General features: G+C 43.4%; 1 protein-coding gene across 5 annotated transcripts in view; it reads left to right on the plus strand.

Moving 5' to 3' along the window:
- The window catches only part of AKAP7 (A-kinase anchoring protein 7), a 536,627-nt gene that overhangs the window by 458,587 nt on the left and 53,717 nt on the right, over window positions 1-24,323 (plus strand). For 2 of the 5 annotated variants that reach the window (XM_029594582.1, XM_029594577.1), the window contains one exon: window positions 13,543-15,770. The exons of 1 other annotated variant lie outside the window; for it this stretch is intronic. In XM_029594582.1, coding sequence (XP_029450442.1) covers window positions 13,543-13,745 — 203 coding nt within the window. In that variant the 3' untranslated portion in view covers window positions 13,746-15,770. Of the gene's footprint in view, window positions 1-5,931; window positions 6,030-12,641; window positions 12,987-13,542; window positions 15,771-24,323 lie in introns of those variants that run through there. 2 more of the 5 variants (XM_029594579.1, XM_029594578.1) reach the window with 2 other exon arrangements.

The following is a 24,323-nucleotide window of genomic DNA, read 5'->3' on the forward strand; positions in this document are numbered from 1 at the left end:
AAATCGCGTGCCCAGGAGAGTGGCCTTTGGTGCACATCGGGAGAGCGGGCGCTCGCCTTGGAGCGCCGGCTCTCCCGCGCATTTTACTGTATCAGGCCGATTGTTCTTCTCTCCTGGTCTCAGGACCCAGCTTAAGTCTCACACTGTGGCCAGAGATGATGTGGTCAGGTCAAGTGAAGCACGGTGATGTGCTGCAAAATCCAGCAGGATGCAGCTGGGAGAGGTGGTGCATGCAGGCAAATTAACAGTAATAATAGGCTTCAGGCCAGGCAGTGGCACTACCGCAGGCTGCTAAGCTGAATCAGGAGTTTGTCCAGTCTAAGCCAGGTGATGCATTCAGCTGGCAGTTCCAACATTGTGGTACATGAAACACCCAAAGAGCTGGCGCCTATGTTTCCACCTTGGTATTAACTTGGACTAGGGACAAAAATTCCCCAAATACTTGTTCACACTTCAGTCATCACATTACCTCATTTAAATATGCTCAAAGCACTTATGTGATCCATGTCGAGAAAAAGCAATGAGAGAAAAAAAGAAAAATAAATATATATTTTAGTCCTGGTAGAAAAAAATATTTTATAATTAGAAGTTAAAGAGGATGTCATAAAGGAGTCAGGGAGAGCTTACAGGCATACAACAATCCAGAAAATGAAAATAAAATATCATCCTAATCGCATAATTTACCTTGCCCTCATTGCCTCATTAATGGCCACTGCATATCAGGAAGGAAAAGTCCCTGCTTTTTACCATGCGGAAGCTTTGGTCTTCACTCCATTTCTCCAAGGGAAGCTGCCTTGACAAATCAGAGTTGACTACAGAAAGAAACAGCACAGGAGGTCTAGGAAGGTGGTGAAAAGGGGTGCTTTTACAGGACCAGTGCTTCCATTAGGCAAACTAAGGGCCGTATTTTAAAAAGTCTTTGCGCGCCGGGCCTATTTTAGAAAGGCCCGGCGACACGCGTGAAGCCCCAGGACACGCGTATGTCCTGGGGCTTTGAAAAGGGGTGGTCCGGGGTGGGGCAGGGTAAGAGGCTCCCGGCACAACGGCCATTTGCCGCTGTGCCGGGGGATCGCCTACCCGGAGGCAGGCGCAACAGGTAAAACAAAGGTCGGGGGGGTCTAGGTGAGGGCTAGGGGGCAGGAGGGTTAGGTTTAGGGGGGTTGAGAAGTTCCCTCTGAGGCCGCTTCGAAATCGGAGCAGCTTGGGAGGGAATGAGGGAAGGCCACGGGCATCGGTGCACACAGATTGCACAATTGTGCACCCCTTGCGCGCACCTGGTAGTATGCGCCATGGACGCGCATGCGCAACCTTTTAAAATCTACCCCTAAATGTTTGCCTACAGTGCCAACCTTTGGGGGGGAGGGGGGAGTGAAAATTGTAGCGGAGAAAGCCACAATACTACCCATCCAACCTGTGGTGAAGACATATGGAAAAAGGCCTGGCAGGGCCACAGCTGAAGCACATCCCACCTGCAGCCAAAGATGCGGCAGAGGAAGGCCCTGCAAGGCTGCCGATGGAGCCCATCCTACCTGTGGTGGAATAAGTCAGAGAGAATACATGTTGTGAGGAGCAAGAGAGACTGTGTTCTTTTATGTGAGTGAGAGAGAGAGGAATTGGTGTGTGTGTGTGTGTAAGAGGGAACCTGAGTGTATGAGAGAGTGAGAGTAGGTTTGTATGTGAATGAGAGAAAGAGAGAGCCTGTGCAAGTGTATATAAGAGAGGGATTCTGCATGTGTGTGTGTGTGTTTGTGTGAGAGAGAGAGGGAGCCTGTGTAGAGTGAGAGAGGGAGCCTGTGAGGGTGTATGTGTGTGTGTGTGTGTGAGATAAGAGAAAGTTTGTGTGCAACAACCCCCCTCCTCACACCACCAGCTAATCCATGACAATCTCATGGCATCTAGTAATTAAAAGTTCCCAGTATGGAGAATAGGTGATTTTTTTTTATCCTTGTTAGTTTTAATCTCTGCACTGTTATTTAATATCTATCTTTTACAATTGTGTCGCCTTTTAGCTGGTCTTAATCTAAATTTCAAAATTTACGTAGATGACCTTCAGTTCACCATTCCTTTTTCTGAATCTTGGTCTAAAACCTTTGCTTTACTTCAACTCTACTTAAGAACAATAAAAATCTGGCTTTCACACAACAGACTAAAATTAAACCCCTCAAAAACAGAGTTAATGTATGTATCCACAGTACCGGACTCTATTCACCAACCTCCACAAAGTTTTGCATTCGAAGGGCAATCAATACTTATAAAGCCACATGCAAAAACCTAGGTATGCTTATTGACTCCAGACTTGCATTGACCAATAACATATCAGTCACAATAAAAAAAATCCTTTTTTAAATTACATATGCTAAAACAACTGTTACTACCTTCAGTCTTCCGCTCAGTCACACAAGCTTTAATTCTAACAAATTTAGACTACTGTAATTCACTATGGGGTAGATTTTTTAAAAAAGCACGATTGCGTACTTTTGTTTGCGCAGCAGGCACAAACAAAAGTACGCTGGATTTATAAGATACGTGCATAGCCGCGCGTATCCTCTAAAATCCTGGATCGGCGCATGCAAGGCGAAATCGGAGCGGCCTCGGAGGGAACTTCCTTTCACCCTCCCCTCCCTTCCCCTACCTAACCCACCCCCCCGGCCCTATCTAAACCCCCCCCTTACCTTTGTCCCTAGATTTACGCCTGCGAGAAGCAGACGTTAATCTTCGTGCACCAGCAGACTGCTGGCGCGCCGTCTTCCGACCCGGGGGCTGGTCCAGAGGCCTGGACCACGCCCCCGGGCTGGCGCCACGCCCCCGGTCCCACCCCCGAAACGCCCCGCCCCTGAAATGCCGCGCCATCCGGTCCCGCCCCCTCCACGCCCCCTTCGGAAAACCCCGGGACCTACGCGCGTCCCGGGGCTCTGCGCGCGCCGGCGGCCTATGGAAAATAGGTGCGCCGGCGCGCAAGGCCCTGCTCGCGTAAATCCGGGCGGATTTACGCGAGCAGGGCTTTTAAAATCCACCCGTATATTTAGGACTACCCATATCAACTATTCACCCCTTGCAACTTGTCCAAAATGCTACAGCTCGGATCCTGTTTAACTTACCTCGGAGAGAATACATTACGCCTATCCTTCAGCAGCTCCATTGGCTACCAGTGTCCTATCGCATTATCTATAAAATTCTGTCAATTATCCATAACTTGTTATATAATGCTAACGCAATTTGGCTCTGTTCCCTACTAAGAATATACAAACCCACTAGACAGCTTCGATACATGCCCAAATGTACACTAGAAATACCGTCTGTAAAAATTGCAAGTTTAGCGCTGACTCGAAAACGGGCCTTCTCTGTTGCGGGCCCGATCCTGTGGAACTCTCTCCCGGAACAAATTTGTGTAACTGCTAATACTAAAGAATTTAAGAAAGCTCTGGAAACATATCTTTATACCATTGCCTATAATATTCAATAACTATTACCACACCCTCGCAGCAGAAATTGATTTAATAATGATTTTACTATAAATGTGATTTATTTTATGATAGCTTGGTTTGTCTTCTAACTATGAATGTTTTACTGTAAACCGCTTAGACAGACTCCTGTCCTATTTTGCGGTATATAAAAACTTTTAAATAAATAACTAAATAAATCATTGGGTGCTATTTGATGAATCTTATGTTGTGCAATATTGTTTTGTTGTTTGGAACGTTTTTGTAAATCTATGAGTTTTTAATTAGTGGATGTTATTCTATTTGTCAGCAATTTTGAAATATTTTTATTAGTATGGTTTTACTATTATTGATACTTTACATTTCTTGATTTTATTTATTTTATGAGGCATGGCAATGTTTCTATTTTGACACCCAAAAAAGCCCCATAACACAGTGGAAAATATACCAACTCAAAAAAACACAGTACTAAAGTGCTCCACAATAGCACCTACTGGTGGGAAATTATCATCATCATAGGTCTCATATGCCACTGTTCTCTTTACAATTTTAAAAACCTTTTTTTGCAAATAAAAAAATATAGATAGGGCGCATTTATCTTATTACCAAAAAGCCATGTATTTTTTTGTATAACCCTTTGCTTGAAGCCTGATGCTGAACAACATTACAAGAGACCTTTTCTGCATCAGGGGCAATTACTTCTCAGTTGGTTAGGATCTTTACTTCTGCAATGGAAAAGACATTGATTATCATATGTGCCTTCTGATATTAATCCTGGCAAATGAATATTTAATACTTCCTGCGGAATGCTCCAATAGGAACACTTCAAATAATTTCCAACCAGTGCATAGATTCATTAAGACCCTTAGGTGCTGATGTATCCAAATAAAAGATCCAAAATAATTCCTGATAGGCTAGCTTGTAATACCTGTCACCTCCCCTAATACTGACAAGTATCATGTCAATAATTGTCCAGCGTAGCTGTTCAAATACATGTTGATGAGACAAACAATGAGAAACCAGCGGAACTTGAACTTTAGATGTTCACAGACAACGCCAGTGCTCGATCAGTCTGATTTTAACTTTGTGGGAGGTGCATCCTATATATACAATTTTTGCCAATATATGTCCATGTGAAAAGTTAAACACCTACAAGCAATCTGTTCTTTACCTTTGTTTTATTGGGGTACCAAACGTTGGACGAGCCCAGACATGACCAGTAACTGTTTGTGAACAGAAATCCAAAGAACTGCATTAATAATGACCATCTGGGATTTGTTGAATCTGTTCTTCTCTCAATGCCGAACGTACTAGCCAGACTCTGATGTTAGAGATGTTCCCTTGTTTGCAAATTCTCATAAGTCCATGGTGCATAATAAGAACATATCAGTGCTGTTTGATGATAGATAGATACAACCTCCCAGGTATGGACTGGTTACAGGATCAAATAGACCAATTCTTTCTGCTCTGGCATCAGTTTGTACTACAGTAATTGACATTGATCTGAAAAACGGGCTCTTAAATATGTTTGCTTGACTCTTTAGCCAATGTTTCAAAATCTCTGCTTGTCATTTAAATTCTTCAAGATCAGAACATAATTGTCTTATCTGAAAACATTAATGCATCATAAGTCCTGCTTTTAGGGGTCGTGGATGATGGCTTTGAAATTTTAAGCAGAGAATTCTTATTGGAAGGTTTCAGATATACAGAAAAGGTGATTATCCTGTGGCTGATCAGAATATCCCCCCCCAAAAAAAATGTTAGTTGATATTGATGTGCTTCCATAGAGAACTTCAAATTAATATCCAGGGTATTTATCCATATCTGAAATTGATCAAGTTGGTTTTGTTCTGTAGTCCAAATAAAATAATATATCAACAAACCAATGGGGTTTTTAAATATTCTGCAACTCAAAACTCCCTACATACAAATTTGTTAGATTAGGGGCTAAAGATGACCTCATTGCAATCCCATGTGTTTGAAGATAATATTTTTTCCCAAAAATGAAGTAATTGGATTGCAACACTATGCCTGCTAATTGCATCAAAAACTCATTAGAAATCCATGTAGGAAAAGGTCTAGCTGCCAATACAGTCTGAATGGTGTCTGGAGCTGCTCGCTGCAGAATATTAGTGTATAAAGCAGCTATATCCATAGTAACCAACCAGCTGTTAACTGGAAGATTTCCCAGATTGGTTAATTTACACAGCACATCTTCTGTATCTTGAATATATGAAGAAAGCTTTGACACTTCTTTCAAAAAGTAATCCAAAAATGTGGCCAAAGGTTCCAACAATGACCCCTGACTTAAAATAGGATATACAAGGGTTATACAAATACATCTTCTTTGAATAACTGGTTCTTTTGTCATTTGTAAACCTGTGGCAGGGCAGGTCTGCAGCAATTTTACACTCCTTACCTTTTTAGTAGCAGCTATATGGAGTTAGAAAGCAGCATTCCCTACCTGACTATTTTGGCATTTATTATATAGAGTCCCATCCCCACAAAACAGAGGGTGTGCAAACCCCCACATTTTCAAGATATGCTGACAGGCATGTGAGAAGGCATGTGCTTCTGCTGCTGTTGCTGGTGAGTGTCTGATGGCCTACAAAAAGAAAATGGTTTGGAAAATGTATTCTGATTAAATACTGCAATGTCCTATCAGCCTCTATATAACACCCCTGTATATGTTCATACACAAAACTAAACAGGGGATTAAAGCCTGTCGGCTAAGTCAAATGTCCAGTATCTTAAATTGGGGTGGTGGCCACCTTTTGCTGTACTCAAAGTCATATTAATGTACCATGTTGATCTTTTTTTAAATTATTTTTATATATGCAATTAAAATTGTTATGCTCAGGCTTGTGAACCCTTGGGCCGACGGGAGGATGGTGTACCTTAGGAGGAAGATCTGTAGGTTCTCCCGTCGGGTGGCGAGGCAGAACAGAAGATGCGACCAGCTGACCCTTGGCACTGGAGACTGAGGCGACTGAGGAAGCAGATGAAGAGTCGTGACGTCCAGGAGAAGAGCGGAGTCTTCGCCACTGGAAGTCTGCGGTCCCCCCAGGAGGAGCCCGTAGGGACCCGGACCGCTGGGACTTAGGTGGACCTTTGAGAGGTCAAGGAGTCGAGAGTTCGGTGCAAGAGCTAACTGGAGCTTCACCCCTGGAAGCCCGCGGTCCCCCCGGGAGGAGCCCTTAGGGACCCGGGCCGCTGGGACTTAGGTGGGAACTTGAAGACGATGGTCCAGAAGAAGTCCGAGGTCACATGGAGGAGGGTCGTCACTTACCAGTCCGAGGTCGTATACCAAGGGATCACCACTTGCCAGTCCAAAGTCACACACCAGGAATCACCGCTAGCCAATCCAAAGTCAGGAACCAGGAGCACCAAGACAAGACAGGAACAAGGATCCGAAGTGCAAGACCTCACCAAAGCAAGCAGACCTGACTATGTGGGATGTTGCCAAGTCGAGGAATGAGCAGAGGAAGTCTCCTTATATACTTCCTCTGCTGTAGCTCATTGGAATCAGCTGCAGGTAATTAAAGGGACGAGGTCCCTTTAAATCTCAGAATGGGGCACGGCCTCGCGCCTAAGATGGCGGTGGCCATCTTGGATCGGGCCACGGAGGAGAGCTGCCTGATGCCGCGCGGGAGGAGCAGGGACGGCTCCTGACCCGGTGGCCAACTTGGAGGCCTGCGCGGGGACAATGGGGACCGATAGCAGGCGTCTCCCCTGATGCTGCCGCAGCGGGTTGCCGTCGCGGTGAGGTAGGGGGACGCGGCCTCAGGCTCCTGCGGCCGCAGAACACAACAAAAATAGACATTCCATAATGCCTCTTTGGAATTCATTTACAAGTTTTCAACTCCCTTAGTGTTTGACACTTAGCAGAAAAGAATCAACTTTTAGACGTATCTTTATATTGTCAACATTGCTTTTCTGTTTCTTCTGCTGTGTTGCTATGCACTCAGTAGAGCAAGACAGCAGAAGAAACAAAACAGCAATGTTGACAATATAAAGATAAGTCTAAACTTTGATTCTTTTTCTGCTAAGTGTCAAACACTGAGAGAGTTGAATACTTGTGAATGAATTCCAAAGAGGCATTACGGAATGTCTATTTTACTTGCATATATAAAAAATTTTAAAAAAAAAGTTCCTTGCACTACTCTTGAAAGCAGATCAAAACGGTACATTAATAAGAGTTTGGGTACAGCCAAAGGGAAGCCAGCACCTCACTTTAAGGTACCTGACACTTAACTTAGTCGACAGGCTTTAATCTCCCCTTGTTTTGGTTTTTTGTATTAAAATTTATTCTGTTGCTAAAAGGGGGTTCTTTATAGAAAAGAAAATTAGGAAGCACTGTTCTAGGCCATTACTGTTCCCTTGCTGGTCAGAAAATGGAAGGGGAGCCAATGCTATGTAATCCTTTGATGCCAGTGTAGTAGACACTTTCCCTCTCTTCTGTGCATCACCTTGAGTCCATGACTGAACTGGCTTGGCGACCAAGATCTGGATCCCCTAGGTGGCAACACTATTATAATGCCATGGGGCTGGCCCTCACTATATTTGTTTTAAGAAATCATTTTCTACAGGAAGTAAGGGGATATTTTTTCTATAACTTTCATTTTGAGAGCCAGAGTCACCAGACAGTTATCCTCAGATAAACATTTTTCCCTCATTTTTGAATGAGAAAAACTCTTGCTTGTTCTCACTGTTTTGTACATATGGATGTGTATGTGTGTTTTTAAAAGAGAATTTGAAAGATGTTGAGCTGCATTCAAAATGCAGTTTATAAAATAAGGGAACTAATACATTTTACTGTACTGTAGCCATTCAAAAGAAAATAATGTTGCAAATTATAAATTCCTAGAAAGGTAACTGGATGATAACACAAGCTACTGTAACTGGTTACATTAAAGAAAAGCTGTACATGCTCTAGTACAGTGGTTCTCAACCTTTTTTCTGTCGGGACACACCTGACAGATGGTTCTCACATGCGTGACACACTGACCCATGATCGTCACAGGGCTAGATGTAAATGTACAGTTTTCATCCACGGGAACCCCCCTGATCCACAATAATGGATGTAAAGCAGAATTATGACATTCCCCGTTCAACTCACTCTACAAAAAAGATATTCTGGTTCTGGTGTCATCTCAGTAACAGCAACTCAAACTCCTTCTACTTTCAGGCTCAATAGCCCTACTTATGAAAAGACAGCAGTTTACCACCAATGCATGTCCTCTTGAGAAAACGCAACAAATAAGACTGATAAAACACTTACATGCTAGTAAAATATCTCTGTAACAGACACAGAACTGACCTAACATACTCCCAGGATCTGTAGTAATGCACATAAACGAATCCACACACAGTTACACCTGTATTATGGAATACACTCAAACAGGAGCAACCCTATCTATGAAAAGGCAACACTACAAATATTAAATCAGGCCCTAAAAACCAATACACCTCTTATTAGGAAAACAGAACTAGCAAGCAGCTATAGATCCCCACACAGAAATAATTGTAAAACTATACTAATAAGCAGAATAAATGTTTCACAACAACTATGAACAGAATAACATCCAACAATTAAAAACTCATAAAAACTATTAAAAATTCTCCAAACACCAATAAAATATTTCAAAAAAAGCAGACACATCACATAATATTAAATAATTAAAATAGCAGTCAATCAAGAAAAATAAACTTAAAAAGCCACCTTTACTTACCCCCTCCAGCAGCTTTCCTACTCCTCTTCCATGCAGGCTGTAGCACACACCAGAAGCAGCAGTAGTGGCTAAGCTCTATACTCATGGTCCTCTTCCTTAGGGCCCATGTCTCTCACACACACACACACCATACCAGTCATGCCCCCATGACCAGTTTCTGTCTCTCACACACCAATCATCTCCCAGTCTTTGACAAACACACCAGTCACCTTCCTGAACAGTTTCTCTCATGCCATACACACACACACAGGCTTCCCACTCCCGTGTTCCACTTACATATATGGGCTTCTCACTCTCATAATCACTTTCTCTTTCTCACATACACTCACCAGTCTCTCACTCCCATGCTTGTTCTCTCCACATGCACATGCTTCTCATTCCCATAATCACTTTCTTTCTCTCCCACATACACACACACCAATCACCTGATCTCTCTCATGCATACACACACAGGCTTCCCACTCCCATGTTCTCTTTCAGATATACAGGCTTCTCACTCCCATGCTGTATCTCACACACTCCCAGCTTTCTCACTCCCATGCTCACTCTTCACATGTACAGGCTTCTTATTCCCATAATCACTTTCTTTCTCTCTCTCACATACACGCAAACACACACCAGTCACCTGATCTCTCTCATGCATATACACACACACATAGGCTTCCCACTCTCATGTTCTCTTTCAGATATACAGGCTTCTCACTCCCATGCTGTGTCTCACACACACACAGGTTTTTCACTCCCATGCCCACTCTTCACCTGCACAGGCTTCTCATTCCCATAATCACTTTCTCTCTCTCACACACACCCGTCACCTGATCTCTCTCATGCATACACACACACACAGGCTTCCCACTTCCATGTTCTGTCTTACAGACACAGGCTTCTCCCTCCCATGCTGTGTCTCACACACACCCAGGTTCTCACTCCCATGCTCACTCTCTTCACATGCACAGGCTTCTCATTCCCATAATCACTTTCTCTGTTACACACACACACACCCAGTCTCTCTCTCATTTCCATGCTCGCTCTCCACGTGCACAGGCTTCTCATTCCCTGAATCACATTCTCTCTCTCACATTCACATACACACCAGTCACACCGTCACCTTACCAACCAGTCTCTCTCATATACATGCACACACACAGGCTTCCCACTCCCATGCTCTCTCTCACATAATCAGGCTTCTCACTCCCATGCTTTCTTTCACATACACCCCCACAACACCAGGCTTCTTACTCCCATGCTTTCTCACATACCCAGATTTCTCACTTCCATGCTTTTTCTCTCTCTCTCTCTCTCTCACACACACACATCCCTGACTGTCTCACACTCTCACATACACATCAGTCATCTCCTTGAGCAGTCACTTTCATTGTCTCTCACATATACACATACATCAGCTCTCTGACCAGTTTCTCTCAATCACACACATACTCTCGATCAAATACATTCTCTCACTTACACACAGGCTCTCAATCACACACATTCTCTCACTTACACACAGGCTGGCTGGCTGCTTCTCTCTCTTTCTGTCACTCACTTCCTCCCCCCCCCCCCAGCACAAACGGTAGCTGCTCCTCCAGCCCCCGCAGGTCAAGAAGGAAGAATTCCATCGATCGCGGGAGGCTCATGCTGCTCTCTCCTTTCCTTTCCGCTTCCTCCCCCCAATGCAGGAAGATCAGCTGCCTCTCCTGCTGCCACCGGACTCCTGCTATCTTCGGGCGTCCGAACTTCCTGTCGGGGGGGGGGGGGGGGGTAGCGGAAGCGCAGCGCACAACGTCCGCTTCCTCCCCCTCCCCCAAGCAGGAAGATCGGCGGGCAGTACGGCCCGACGCCCGAAGATAGCAGGAGAACGGGTGGCAGCAGGAGAGGCAGCTGATCTTCCTGCATTGGGGGGAGGAAGCGGAAGCTGCGCGCGGCGCTTCCGCTCCCCCCCGAACAGGAAGACCGGTTGGCCATACGGCCGCAGCAGCGCTTCCCCATGTGTGCCGTGATGGCGCGCGAGGCGTGGGTTCTCTTGCGGCACGGCCTTTCTTCTTCCCGCGCATCACTTCCTGTTCCGGGTCCGGGGGGGGGGATGCAGGCGCGGGAAGAAGAAAAGGCCAGCCGCGGATGCCACAGCTTTTTTTTTTTTTTGCACTGCTGCCGTTCCCGCTGGGCTTGAACGTGCTGATAGCCCGGTGGCAACGGCAGCAGGGAAGAACGAGCAGCGGGAGGGACCGGGAGCCACGCGACACACCTGCCGGTGCTTGGCGACACACTAGTGTGTCGCGACGCACCGGTTGAGAACCGCTGCTCTAGTATACAGTATTTCACATATACACACAAAAAGCAATGTCTTGTATTAATACAAAAATGTCTGTCATATTTAGTCAATTCCTAAATTGCCTCCCTGCATTTTCTCTAAACTACTGGGAGCAGCCTATTTGAAACAGAAATACAAATGACCTTACCAAATGGCACAGAATGTGATTGATTGGTTCATGCGCTGCGTGCGATGCATTTGTGCCATCATCTTGACCAGTATGGATGAACTGGATCTACTGAATGTGTTAATTTGTCATTTCTTGCTAACATGACTGCTCCCAAGACTACAGAGGAGTGTTAGAGGATTGAAAAATGAAATAGAAAATCTTAATAGTAATGGGCCTGATTTTTAAAAGCATTTACTTGAGTAAAACTGGGCTTTATTCGAGTAAATGCACTTTACTCGAGTAAGTGGGTTTTTGAAAATTGCTACAATATATGCCATTGAATTGTCCATAGGATTTACTCACATAAATGCACTTTACGTGAGTAAATAGCGTTTGAAAATTGCTACAATAGTAGTTACATTTATGCGCATAACTCCTTTTGAAAATGACCCCCAAAATTTATAATAGATTCAGAGTATTACTGCTTACTTTATATGCTTTTGAAGAATTGTAGTCCATAAAGGGTAAAACTTTTCTTTTTCCTTTTACCAATCTTGGTGATATGCTGTATTCAGCACAATGTTACTATAATTATTAATTGGGACGTTTTGTTTTAATTGGTACATCAGTAGGAAGCAGAATGAGAACAGAGCTGATGGGCAAAATGATCAATATAAAAATGATTAGTCTGGAAAGATAGAATATTGCAGCAGCTATGAAACACATACACTGTGTCCTCTACTTGAGACCAAATGCAGTAAAGTACTATGCACCTGGCAATAAAACCAGTTGCTGGATGTACCGAATTATTAACCAGTACACCTACTGTATATTTGTGATATCAGTCAGTTATAACCACTGTCCTCTAGATCACACAGTCATGACCCAGGAACTGATCTTAAGTTTTATTTATAGTACACTGGCATTTATCACTTGTTTTCTGTTTCCAGATTAACTAAGTGAAAGTTAACTAGATACTTTTTTGTCGCAATTTCTCATGTTTCCATGGCAAAGTTCAGTGAGTGACCTCTTTTGTCTACTGTGGTGTGTAGGTGGAAAGAGCAGGAGAGAGCCAGATGATGCTGAGTTGGTGAGCCTTAGCAAGAGGCTAGTGGAGAATGCCATACTCAAGGCCGTGCAACAATATCTAGAGGAATCACAAAATAAGAGCCGTCATACAGAAGGAAGCACTGCAGCAACGACCAGTAGTGATAGACATGGAAACAGTGGTGATAGGAGAAAATGAATACAAAATGTTAGCTGTGGTGAGGAAGCAATGTGCCAACATGACCAGTGACAACCTTCATGTCCTGACCCCCTGCTTGGATGTGATTCATGCTGGCTGATTTGCGTTGTGCTCCTGAGTGTATTCCATTAAATTCTAATCTGAATAGAGAGAGATGCCTCTTGAAATTTCATGATCAAGGTGTTTTGCATTTTCAAAAAATAGACTCTAATGAATGCTGCTGAGAGAGACTATCAAGAAGAAAAAGACCAGATTATAAAATGGGATGATCCAACTTGTTGATTTTATAATGGGAATGACTCACACTAACGACTATGGAAGAGGCCTTACAGCACTTGGAAGCAATGCTTTCTGTATTATTTGATGGAACTGCTTACTCTGAAGAAGAAAGACAGAAAATGCTATTGCAAAATCTACAATCAGTGCTTAGCTAACTACCACTACAGATAACATATGTGGCATATAGTATGGTGAAAGTTTCTTTTAAATATTGTGACACTATGCAGTGTTTTTTCAGTGAAAATAGTTGATGTTAAATATATATTTTTTGACAGAACACTACCTTTTTATATGATTGTGATCATGTCATATGCAGACTTTACAAAAACAGGCAGTTCCAGTTTTGATATCATGAATTCTGTGTTTGTAATAGAATTAACTGGAATTGGTTATGTACGGTGTCTATCGTGTGTCCTTCTTTACTGCAGGGAAGAAACATCAAGCAGACTTGATTAAGAATGCATTGCGTACAGAGTCGCTGGCTCGGTTGTCCAAACTGAAGCAGATAAAGGAACTCCTATCATCTCCTCTGACACGAGCGAACATTTACAAAGAAGTATTTGGAGCAAGATCCAGCAGTGGCAAGAGCAATCAGGACGGTGTAGTTGACTCCAGTTGTTCACATTTGTAATTCTAAACTGTTGTTTTATTAAGGTACACGTACATACACACACACACACTCACAAACCCTCATACATATCAAATAATAAAAAGACCAAACTCATTTCAGAAAGAACTGGGATCCAGAATATCAAAATAAACACATGTATCCTTGGATGTCAGTATCCCCTGGTTTTACAGGATCATCTTTCTTTGATATTCTACAAGACTAACATGGCCAATTTAATAATCTGCAGTTGTGTCCGAACCACTTGGAGAGACAGGTTCTTCACTGGTCTTCAATTTTCATATGTGTATATATATTAAATTCAAAAGTCCATACGTAATCACAGTCCAGTATAAAACCACACATAAGTTTAGGACAAAACCCAGCCACTGAGAGGGCGGGAGCAATTTTGTAATTTTCAGGTAAACTGAATTGGTTTCTCTGGCAAAGCATATATAAATCTGTAAATGAAATAACTTTTAACAGTTAAATAAGCAAGTTCAGAGTGTAAAACTGTAGATTGTTTTGAATGTCAGCTTTCTTACAGTGCACTGAGGTTTTTTTTTATTTTATAGATAGGGATGTGCATAGACCTTTTTGTTCTGCTTTTTTTCTTTTTTATTTAAAATGAAACAATATTAAGAAAGAATGAAAGCAAAACAAAATAGAAAAATAAAATCTTGGCCCCTTTAGAGAAGAAAAGAAAAAACACCCATGTGCTCTCTCCTTCATCCCTCCAGCTCATCCTGCCCTACTGAAGAATCTTCACAGAGAAGGGGCAATGGCTGGGCCGCCCCTGCCATACTCGTGCTGCAGATGCAAATGTCATCAGCAGACCAAGGCTAGCGCTATTGTTAATTTATTCCATACAAAATGGTGCTGACAAAGCCCCTACTCAGGCTGGTGCCCTTTTATACAAAAGAAATGAAGGATGGTGGCCTCAGTCTGCTGACAAGATTTATAACTGTAGCCCCTTTTTTGGAGGATAGTAGCTCCTAGGGCACATAACTAATTTATCTTTTCAGGGGCTGCTCTGGCTAACCCTTCCATCCCATGCTGACTCAAAATCCCTGGGGGGGCTTCTTTTTAAGGTGGGAAGGTCTCACTTATAGTCCAGATGATGTTAGAAGGTGGCCAGTGTGTGCATACTCTATTGGTGCTTCCCATGAGGTGAGAGGCTGTAATAACTCAAGACAGTTCTAGGGGCTGGGTGTTAAATAAAGCTTACTGATTAATTCTCATAAATTAAAGGCCTTACCCAGAAGTGTGAATTTACATCTGATTGATAGTACAGGTATAATTCTGTGTAGGTAGATGTCCTTTTACCAGAACACTGGGTAGAGCCCATGGTTATCTTAATTGTACAAACTCTGCCAGTGACTGTGCGGGAATCCTAGTGGAGGTGTCTCCAGATTTATAGAAAAAATCCTACCTTTGAACAACATCTTCTTCTCAGACACCCAGCCCGTCCTGGTACTTTGGTTGTAGAGATCCGGATGGGGTCTCCTGCTCTTATTCTTCCTTACTTAATGATTCTTTCGTCCTTATTCTCTGATCTTTTTGGGGAAAAGTCTATGGGTTCAGGCTCATTCTCTGTTCTGAAATCCCAGTGGGGAAGGGGGGATCCAAAAACCTCCCCACTTTTCTTAAGTCCAAACAACACTATAAAGCTTAAACTGGATCTCTCTTCTGCTTTCACTGTCTCTTACAGTAGGATCCATCATTGATACTTGCTCACCTAAAGGCAGATTTTAAAAGGGCCACGCATGCACCCATAAATGTGAGTATCTTGCTGCGTACAAAAATACGCGCTGTTTTACAATCTTATCAAGTGAATTTTCAAAGGCCCTCGCGCGTAAAAACCTGGCCTTGCTTGCGCAGTGCTCATTTTTTACTACGGACCTGGCCATGTGCGTAAACCCCGGTACGCGCACAAGTGCCAGCTGAGGGGAAAAAGGGTGGCCTAGGAGTGTGGTCTGGGCAGGGTGGGGGGCGGGCCAGGACATCACCATCAGCTGCTGTCCTGGGGAAGTGTGTGCCAGCAGCCGGCCAGCACACGCAGACTACTGCTCCAGAGGAGCAGTAAGTAATCAAACTAAAAAAACATAAGTAGTTAGGAAGGGGTTAGGGGTCGGGGAGGAGAGGAGAGGGGAAAGGGTAGGAAGGTTAGGTAGGGGTATAGGGAAGTTCCCTCCCAGTCCGCTCTTTAATTGGAGGAGGCCATCCGCCCGCACATGCGCACACATGTTAAAATCCACCACGCATGTGTGTGCAGATATCGTATTTCGGCGCATGTGTGTTATAAAATAGCCATGGCCATGTGCGCACGCCGGGAATTGCGAGCACACAGGTTTTAAAATTGACCCCTATGCACGTATGTTATAAAAAATCTCTTCACGTGTGCATGTCTGCAGCTGTTTGCACATATCTTATGCATGCCACTTTACTACAGCTCCCTGTTAGGTGCAGGAGTTTTGGGGAGAGAGAGACTCTTTATAGGGCTCAGTAAGGGGGCACTTTGATTCCGGGTGGATTTTTGGGAGGTGGGCTGGGATTTGGAGCGGAGTTACAGACTCATTCAGAGGTATCCATTGTAAAAGTGACATAATTAAAGAATTTTAGACCATATAAGTGATGAAAAGGAGTTGATTTCTGCAATGAAGCTAGCAGAGACTGCAGTGTACAAATCAACTCTCCTAGAATTTTCATCACTTAAAAGGTCAAAAATTCTTTAATGATGTCACTTTTACAATGGATATGCACACCGGCTGAGGAAAATGTGCAGTTATTGCGTATCAGTGCTGGCCCTGCCTCTGGAACACCCAGGCCCTGCCTCTTTCCTGCCTACTTTTTCCGGGCACACGTACATCGATGTACGCGCGCCCCTCCCGGCTATTTAAAATTCGTGTAGCTCCCGCAAAGCCCACTTATGCGCGGAAGTGGCCATTTTTGCTTGCACAAACCTTTTAAAATCTACCTTCTAGGGTTTAGAGTAGGCTCATAGATCTTTGATCCCCTGGTGAGAGCCCTTTTTTCCCTAAAGGATATCAGGCCTACAAATCTTATCTTTCTGTAAATTATAAGAAGGATCCTCAGGCAGGGAATGCACTGGGAGGTGTCACTTCCAAAATAAACTCCTTTGGGTGAAGCTGGGAGGCCCTCCAAAGTGTGAAAAAAATACATCTTTACGCCTTGACTGCTTCCTGAAACTGAACCCCATGGCATATTAATATACCTGGGCTAAATACTCTTTAGGCCTCCAATCCAGACTCTCCAGTTGGGAGGGCAGAGGCGTATGGATGGCTCTTTACCAAGTATATTCTAAGACAGGGTCAGTGACATCTGGTGGCCAGACCGGGAGGGTCTGCTACATAATTGCAGCACAGGCGGGACAGATGCAACCTGGGGACGTTCCTGCCCTATAAAAATTCTTCCATGAAGAGCTGGAGGGATGGGGGGAGGGGTTTAGGAGTGTTTTCTTTCTTCTCCTCTGGGGGCTGACATTAAAAAAAAAAATGAAACGAAACGAAAGAAAATTAAAATGTTGGTGATGGTTCTTTTGGTTTAAAACTGAATTGAAAGAAAATGGAAAATATTAACATTTCCCATTTTGTAACAATGAATGCATACCACTTGAATGTACGGAGACAGCTAGAGATTGTAATACTTTGTCAGCTGTCATGTGCATTGCTCAGTTGTTTTTAATTTTGTATTATGTAAATAATCAGATTGGTTGGAATGAAGCCTATCCTTTTGATTTCCAGAAAACAATCCTTATTGGTTATTGGTTTCTATTGCAAACTACAATGTGATTATGATATTTCTACTTATCCTATTTTTATGACACATAAGTAACGAGCTTACCACTTCCAGATAAAGGCACATTGCTATCCAATTCAGACTCTGTTGTAAAATTACCTGCTCACAGCCATCTAAAAAACATTTTTCTGCCTCTTGCCAGCTTAATATTTGGTGCTTATAACAGTAGCAAAGCAAACTGTAAATTAAAAATTTTACATTGAAACGTCTCCTTGAGTCCAAATGGCAGTAAAGTACTGTGCACCTGGCAATAAAACTACTTGCCAGAGAAGGCAACCAGTATAGATACTGTACATCGCATATGTGATATCTCTAAGTTATTCCACTAGGACTATGCACTCATGGCCCAAAAGATCATCTTAATTGACAAATACCAGTGTACATCAAATAAAAATTGTATTTGCTTCCAGAATAACTGAAAATTCTCGTTGTCATTTCCCTTTTCCAAGTTTGCTGTTTAGTACTGTTCTTTCTTGTTTGCTATGTACTCAGTCTGATAGACACCATAACCCTGAGAAGGCCCACACCAGTCATTGCCGTGGATATTGGCCAAGGATGTTCTCTGATCATTATCAGTGGCATGACTGAAGATTTGATTTGTACCCAGTTGAATGTATCATGCAAACCATGTCGTCTCTCTGTTATCTTCTCTCCATTTACTATGTTTTGCCTTGAAGTATTTAATGAAGCAATTAAGATTTTTTAGCATGACTTCATCAAATTAATTAGGTAAGTTAAATGTATTATAAGGTGTCACTAGTTGGGTACATTTTCTATTTTTCCGAGATAATGTATTGGAACAAGGATTTTTTAAAAATGAGTTAAAAGTAAATTAGCAACGATCTTGGGTAGAGTAATTAAAGCAGATAACTTTTTCCATTTTCTTTTAACAAATCTATTTTTGTCTGGCCAATGAAGTTTTCCACTTCTGTTTTCTAAAATCTCAAACTGGGCTGTAATGAGAAATAAAAGTTCAGCTCAGGTAAATGCTAGCCATTTTCAGGTTCTCTCAATCAGAAGCAGTTGCAAAATTTCACCCAGAAACAAACCTGGTTGGAAAAAAAATTGATATGCAAAAGGCAATAGTCAGCATTTGCCCCTTTTGCACTTAGGAGGTAAGTTTCAAAAGGATTTATGCACGTAAAACTGGGATATATGAGTGTAAATGGTCTTTTGAAAATTGCTACTTTTACACATAAAACTCCTTTGAAAATTCACTCCATAGGGTCTGTAAATGGGGTTTTAAAAATTGCTCCAATATATGCTACTTTTATGTACGTAAATCCTTTGAAAAATCACTCCTTGGTATGTAATTAAAAAGTGATGATCTCTAAACATTTCTAGGTTCCCACAGGAAATCCTGCAGCACCCACTTAATCTACATTTTAGTGATCTGTACTGTATCAGCAGTTCAGAAATAATCCTTCTGTTCATACAGTTCACTAAGCACTCCTTGGTAGTATTAAAGCCTTTAGGCAGCTTTTACTATTTTAATATCTCCAAATTAAATGGAAAATGTTTGTGTTATACTATAAAACTTGAGATTAAATACCTTATTTTGACAAATAGGTGTAGTAAGGATTGGATGCCTTTAAATGAAGTTGCTCACCTCCCGCTGTTGCGCCTTGTGACCTTGGGCAAGTCACTTTACCCTACATTGCCTCAGGTACAAAAACTTAGATTGTAAGCCCTCTGGGGATAGAGAAATACCTACAGTACCTGAATGTAAACCGGTGTGATATCTCAATTGAGATGAATGTCGGTATACAAAAATAATAAATAAATAAATAAATAAATACTTGGAATTATGGATTGTGGATTAAAACAGTTGTTGCTGAATTGCTCCCAGGAAATATAGGATCTATGGAGGACTGAGAGCGATGTTTGGCTCCTATCCCTAAATGTTAACATACAGTAGTTTTCAGGTGTTATTACGTACCGACCTCAGATATTTCTGCTGCTGTACCAGAGAAGGCAACTTTCCTGTCTTTTCCAACTACCTTTTCTGTGATTGCTGCTGAATTATCTGAAAAAAAGACAGCAGAAGCCTCAGAAGCTTATGCTGGACGGCAGCTATAGACTACATCTGTGTTGGTGCATAAACGTTATCAAGGCTTCAAAGGGGTCCTTGGTTATGAAAACACAGTAATGGCAAGGAAGAGAGAATTGCAGACATACCTGCTAGAACTCATTTGATGGAAGTCAAAGATACAGTATGGGATAAATGCATGGTATGCCTACCTTGTGACACTATCTGTAATACAAAGAAATGTCACCTTACTCTCATATGGTGAGATGTACTTCATTTTTTAATCCATCTGTTGCTCTATAATATCACCAAAATCTCTGACTTGTTCTCTGAACACACTACCTCCCTCTTTGACTACTACATCTTTTCTCTGAAATAACCCTTTATTTCCACTATTCAAACTTCAGCTGTGCAATTTATCTTCCTCCAATGCTACTAAAACCATGTAACCTCTCTTCTCAAATCAGTACCTTGACTCCCCATTTGCTTTTGCCTACAGTTCCAGCTTTCTCTACTCACAGGAGCCTTCACTGTACACTTCAGCATTTCCTCTTGTCGTAATGCAGTAAGACAGTCTCTCAGTTAGTTTTGTCCACACTGCAAGGATATATTCCAGCTTCCAGTCATAAAATGTGACCATTATTACTATCTCTCTCCTTATGCAGCAGAATTTTTTTTTTGTCTCATTTCAACTCTACCATCTTAGGTGGGAGAGAGAGCATCCAAGATTCTCCTGCATGGTTCATACCCAGCACGCCTCACTTTCCATATCTAACTGCAAAGCCTGTCCATGGGCGCACGGTTCCCAGCGCGCGCACATGGACGCACCAATTTTATAACAGGCATGCGCATGTTATAAAATCTGGCCGTGCGCACATGCACGCCGGATTTTAAAATCCGCACACGCATGTGCGGGTGGCGCGCACATGGGGGGGCCAAATTTTCTGTAAATACGCAAGACGCAATTGGACCTCCCCCAGTTCCCTACCCCCCCCCCCCCCGCCTAACTTTCCTTCTCTATCCTCTCTCCACCCTGACCCCTAATCCCTTATCTACCCAAAGATTTTTAATTTTCTACTTACTGCTCCTCTGGAGCAGAAGTATTTTCCGCATATCGGCCGGCTGCCGGCGCGCGCTGTCCCGGCCACTCTCTGCCCCTCCCCACCCAGATCCCGCCTCCCCAGCCCATCCCTTTTTTTAGGCCCGGCACTTCTGCGCATAATGGGGGTTACTCGCATGGCCGGGCCCTTTAGAAAATGTGCGTAACGCATGCAGGGCAGGGCAGGTCCCAGCCACAGGCATATCCGCTGTTTTTTTACACGCGTGGCCTTTTTAAAATTGGCCCGTTAATACTGTAGCTACCCCATACCAGCATAGCCATTACCCAAACATATATCCTGTCTCATATGTCCCTTGCATAACCTGCCAGTCAGACCCAGCTATGACACCACCTTTGTTCCTGCTAGGACTTCTAGTTATTACTGTATTTGTAACCTGCCAGATAGACCTAGCTACTATTTGAACACTATAATTGCAGCCTTATCTAAATAGCTACCACTACCAGTGTGTCTGTTGCCCAAACATCCTGCCTCCTAGGTTCCCTGCATGGTCTAACAAAACAAAATACAAAACCTTATTCATTCATTGAAGTACATTATTGTCCGTGTACATTATGCATGGTTTTACTTTATGGTAGATGTTTCATCACTTATTGGAGGTTTTTTTAGAGCGATGTTTGTATTTTTGCTGTTGGCTGCTCATATGCGTAAAAAGAAAACCCAAAGGTGGAAATACATATAACACTGCAAAGAGATTCACTCTAAAACACTGATTCTTTAGTCAACATATCACAATCAATATGTGCTTCTTTCACATGGCCTTCATAGTGCCCTGGATGCTGTCTGCACCTTGTTATTTAGAGTGTCTGAGAGCTGTGGCATAATGGCATATTATTGTTTTTTAATCATAGGACATGAATAAGCCTGGAAGTATTTTTCAGTAGTTTTTTTTCATAAATTGCAGATAAAATAAATTAGTGCGGAGAATCATTTTTTTCTAATTAGTAAACATGACACTTATCTCCAGCAGGAGACCATTTCATAGTTTCATTGTCAAATCGGCCTGACCCTGTGCCAGCGTTTTGTAATTCTCAAAGACGCTTAACATGGAGCTCGTGCCAATGTCCCATAGACTATTCAGAAGCATTTCAGCTTTAATGAAATTTTGTCCTGCAAGAGAAATAGAACTTTCTTTGGAGAGAATACTGATGTTGAGGTGAGGTTTGTGTTTCTTTTTTTTTGTTCAGTTTGAATATCCTTGCTTACCTTGTAAGTTTGACATGTTTGTGGACCCTTGGTTGCTGTATTGATGACTCCTCCCATGGGGAGGGGCCCCGTGGGGAAAATACAGCAATAGGCTGAATCTTCAGTAATGACCACAGAGAGAATAGAAGCTTTATTATACAGTAGTTGGCAAGGCCCGAGGAGCGGCCTGCGTTCCTCAGCCAGTGGAGTAGGTCTCTGATGATTAAGTTCAGCCCAGGCACTGAGTTGTATCAAGTGCAGAGAAGATCTCAGCAGAAGCTGGAAGTGAAGGGTCTGATAGTGGTCCGAGGAGCGGGGTAGGCCAAGAACCCAGTCACAGATGATGTAGTCAGCAATGGTAAATCTGGTAGTGGTCCGCGGAGCAGAGTACGCCGAGAATCTATTCTGTGATGAGACAAGGCAGAGAGACTGAAGAGAGAAGGTACTCACGAAGGCTGGTAGCTGCAGGAGAGATGGCCTCCGCAGATCAGAGGTAGAGATGATGCAAGGCCCAGAGCGCCAGAGCCAAGATATCCTCTGTAGATGCAGGTTAACCCAGGAGGAAGGCAGGCGAGTGCAAGGCCCCGGGGAGCAGGTACCTAGGATCCTGATGAGCTGGGAAACCTAGAGAGTAGATAGGAGCAAAGCAAGACCCCCGAGGAGTGGGTGCCTTGAGCGTCCGTGCTGGAACAGCGTAACCCCGGAGGGTAAGTAGGAGCGAAAGAGGCCCCCGAGGAGTGGGTACCTAGAACGCCCTAGTGTAGCCAGCGTAACCCCGGAGGGTTTGTAAGAGTGAGAACTCAGAGCGGGTGTTTCTGAAGGAAGTAAAAATTAGCTGGAGTGGAATCCTTGCTAACTCGTAGCTGGATCGGAGATTGGAGGCTAAGTACCCGGAGGTAGTGACATCATGCAGTAGGGATGCCCCCGAGGTTCCCACCATGATGTATTCAAAAGAGAGGGTGGCGCGCGCCCTAAGTGACCTCAGTGTAAGAATGGTGAACGCAATCGCCCATGCCGCTTCAGGGACGCCGGAGAGGTCGGCGTAGAGAGGTGGAGGCAGCCATCTTGCCCAGAGGAGAGGAAAGAGAAAGAAAATAGGGGAGACAGAGAGGGCGCAGCCGTCTGCGACCGGTTGCAACAGTGATTTTCCCCTGCACAGCCTGCCAGATAGACCTGGCTATTTGACTGCCCACGTTTCCACTAAGAGTCCTGGTTATTACTGTACTTGTAACTTGCAAGTCCAGCCCAGCTGGTAGACAATTTTGGCATTGCAACCAGCCGTACAGTCCCAGTTGTGTGTTTGCCTATTTTTGCTAGACCTTCTAACATTTTATATTATCCACTAAGACTTTCATTCTCCCAGCCTCAGCACTTGCTGGCTTGTCCAACACGTGCCACTAGGTCAAGGCTTCCCAAACCTGTCCTAGGGACCCCACGTTCAGTTGAGTTTTCAGGATCTCCACAATGAATGTGCAGGAGGTACATTTTTGTATATTGGGTTTCCAATAGATGCAAATTTCTCATGCACATTCATTGTGAGATACTGAAAACTGGACAGGTTTGGGGAACCCTATGCTATATCATGCTTCTGGCTACTGCTTCAGTTTTAGTAATTAAGGATCATCTATGCTTAGCCTGTGCCCTCTTAAAGTTCATTTACTATTTTAGCTTCTAGCACCAGCTCAGGGAAGGCATTCTGTGTGTCCATCACCCTTTCCTCTCTTCTGTCTCCTTGTGCTGTCCATTAATCGGGTAAGCTGTTCTTATCTATGCCCCTTCTCCATAACAAACTCCCCGTTCCACACCTTCCACTCTGCTGTGCCCGATAACTGGAGCAGCCTCTCCAAGGTGGAGTTTTATGCCCTTTCTTTGATCAATTCCAGCAGAAAACTTTATGGAAGTTGTTTTTACATCTCGATTCCTGGCTTTTCCCAATCACAGCCTTTTCAGATATAATCATGTTTCCCGTAATAAAGTACATTTCCTAACAACCCCTGCCTTGTCTGTGCGATTTGATTAGATTGTAAACTCCATGGAACAGGGACTGTATCCGTGCGTGACCCCTGTTATCGGTCCATGAAGTTAAAACCAGGTGCTGACTGCTGAGGGGTTTACATCCTTGCAAGGAGCTGGGGCTTAAATAGATTGGTCAAGCAGCTGCTGGCGTGGGCCAGACTCCAGGCATTTGTCAGGATGAGCATTGTTACTGGACAGGGAAGCCCTTTCTCCGCTGTGGCTTGAACAGACTTTTCCAGACTGGATATGGCTGCCTGTTCAGACCCACAGCAACTCTCACAGGCATCTTCCACCTCAGACAAACCCAAATTCTGGGAACGGATTCAGTTCACATGTTGGAGTGGCGGTTCCAACAATGTCACATTTATTAAACACGAAACAGGGGTATTGGAGTAGTTCCTCAGTCTTCCACAGTAAATACTTGAGGCAGGCAGT

The sequence above is a fragment of the Rhinatrema bivittatum genome, chromosome 3 (assembly GCF_901001135.1).
Source record: "Rhinatrema bivittatum chromosome 3, aRhiBiv1.1, whole genome shotgun sequence".
Classification (NCBI taxonomy): Eukaryota; Metazoa; Chordata; class Amphibia; order Gymnophiona; family Rhinatrematidae; genus Rhinatrema; species Rhinatrema bivittatum.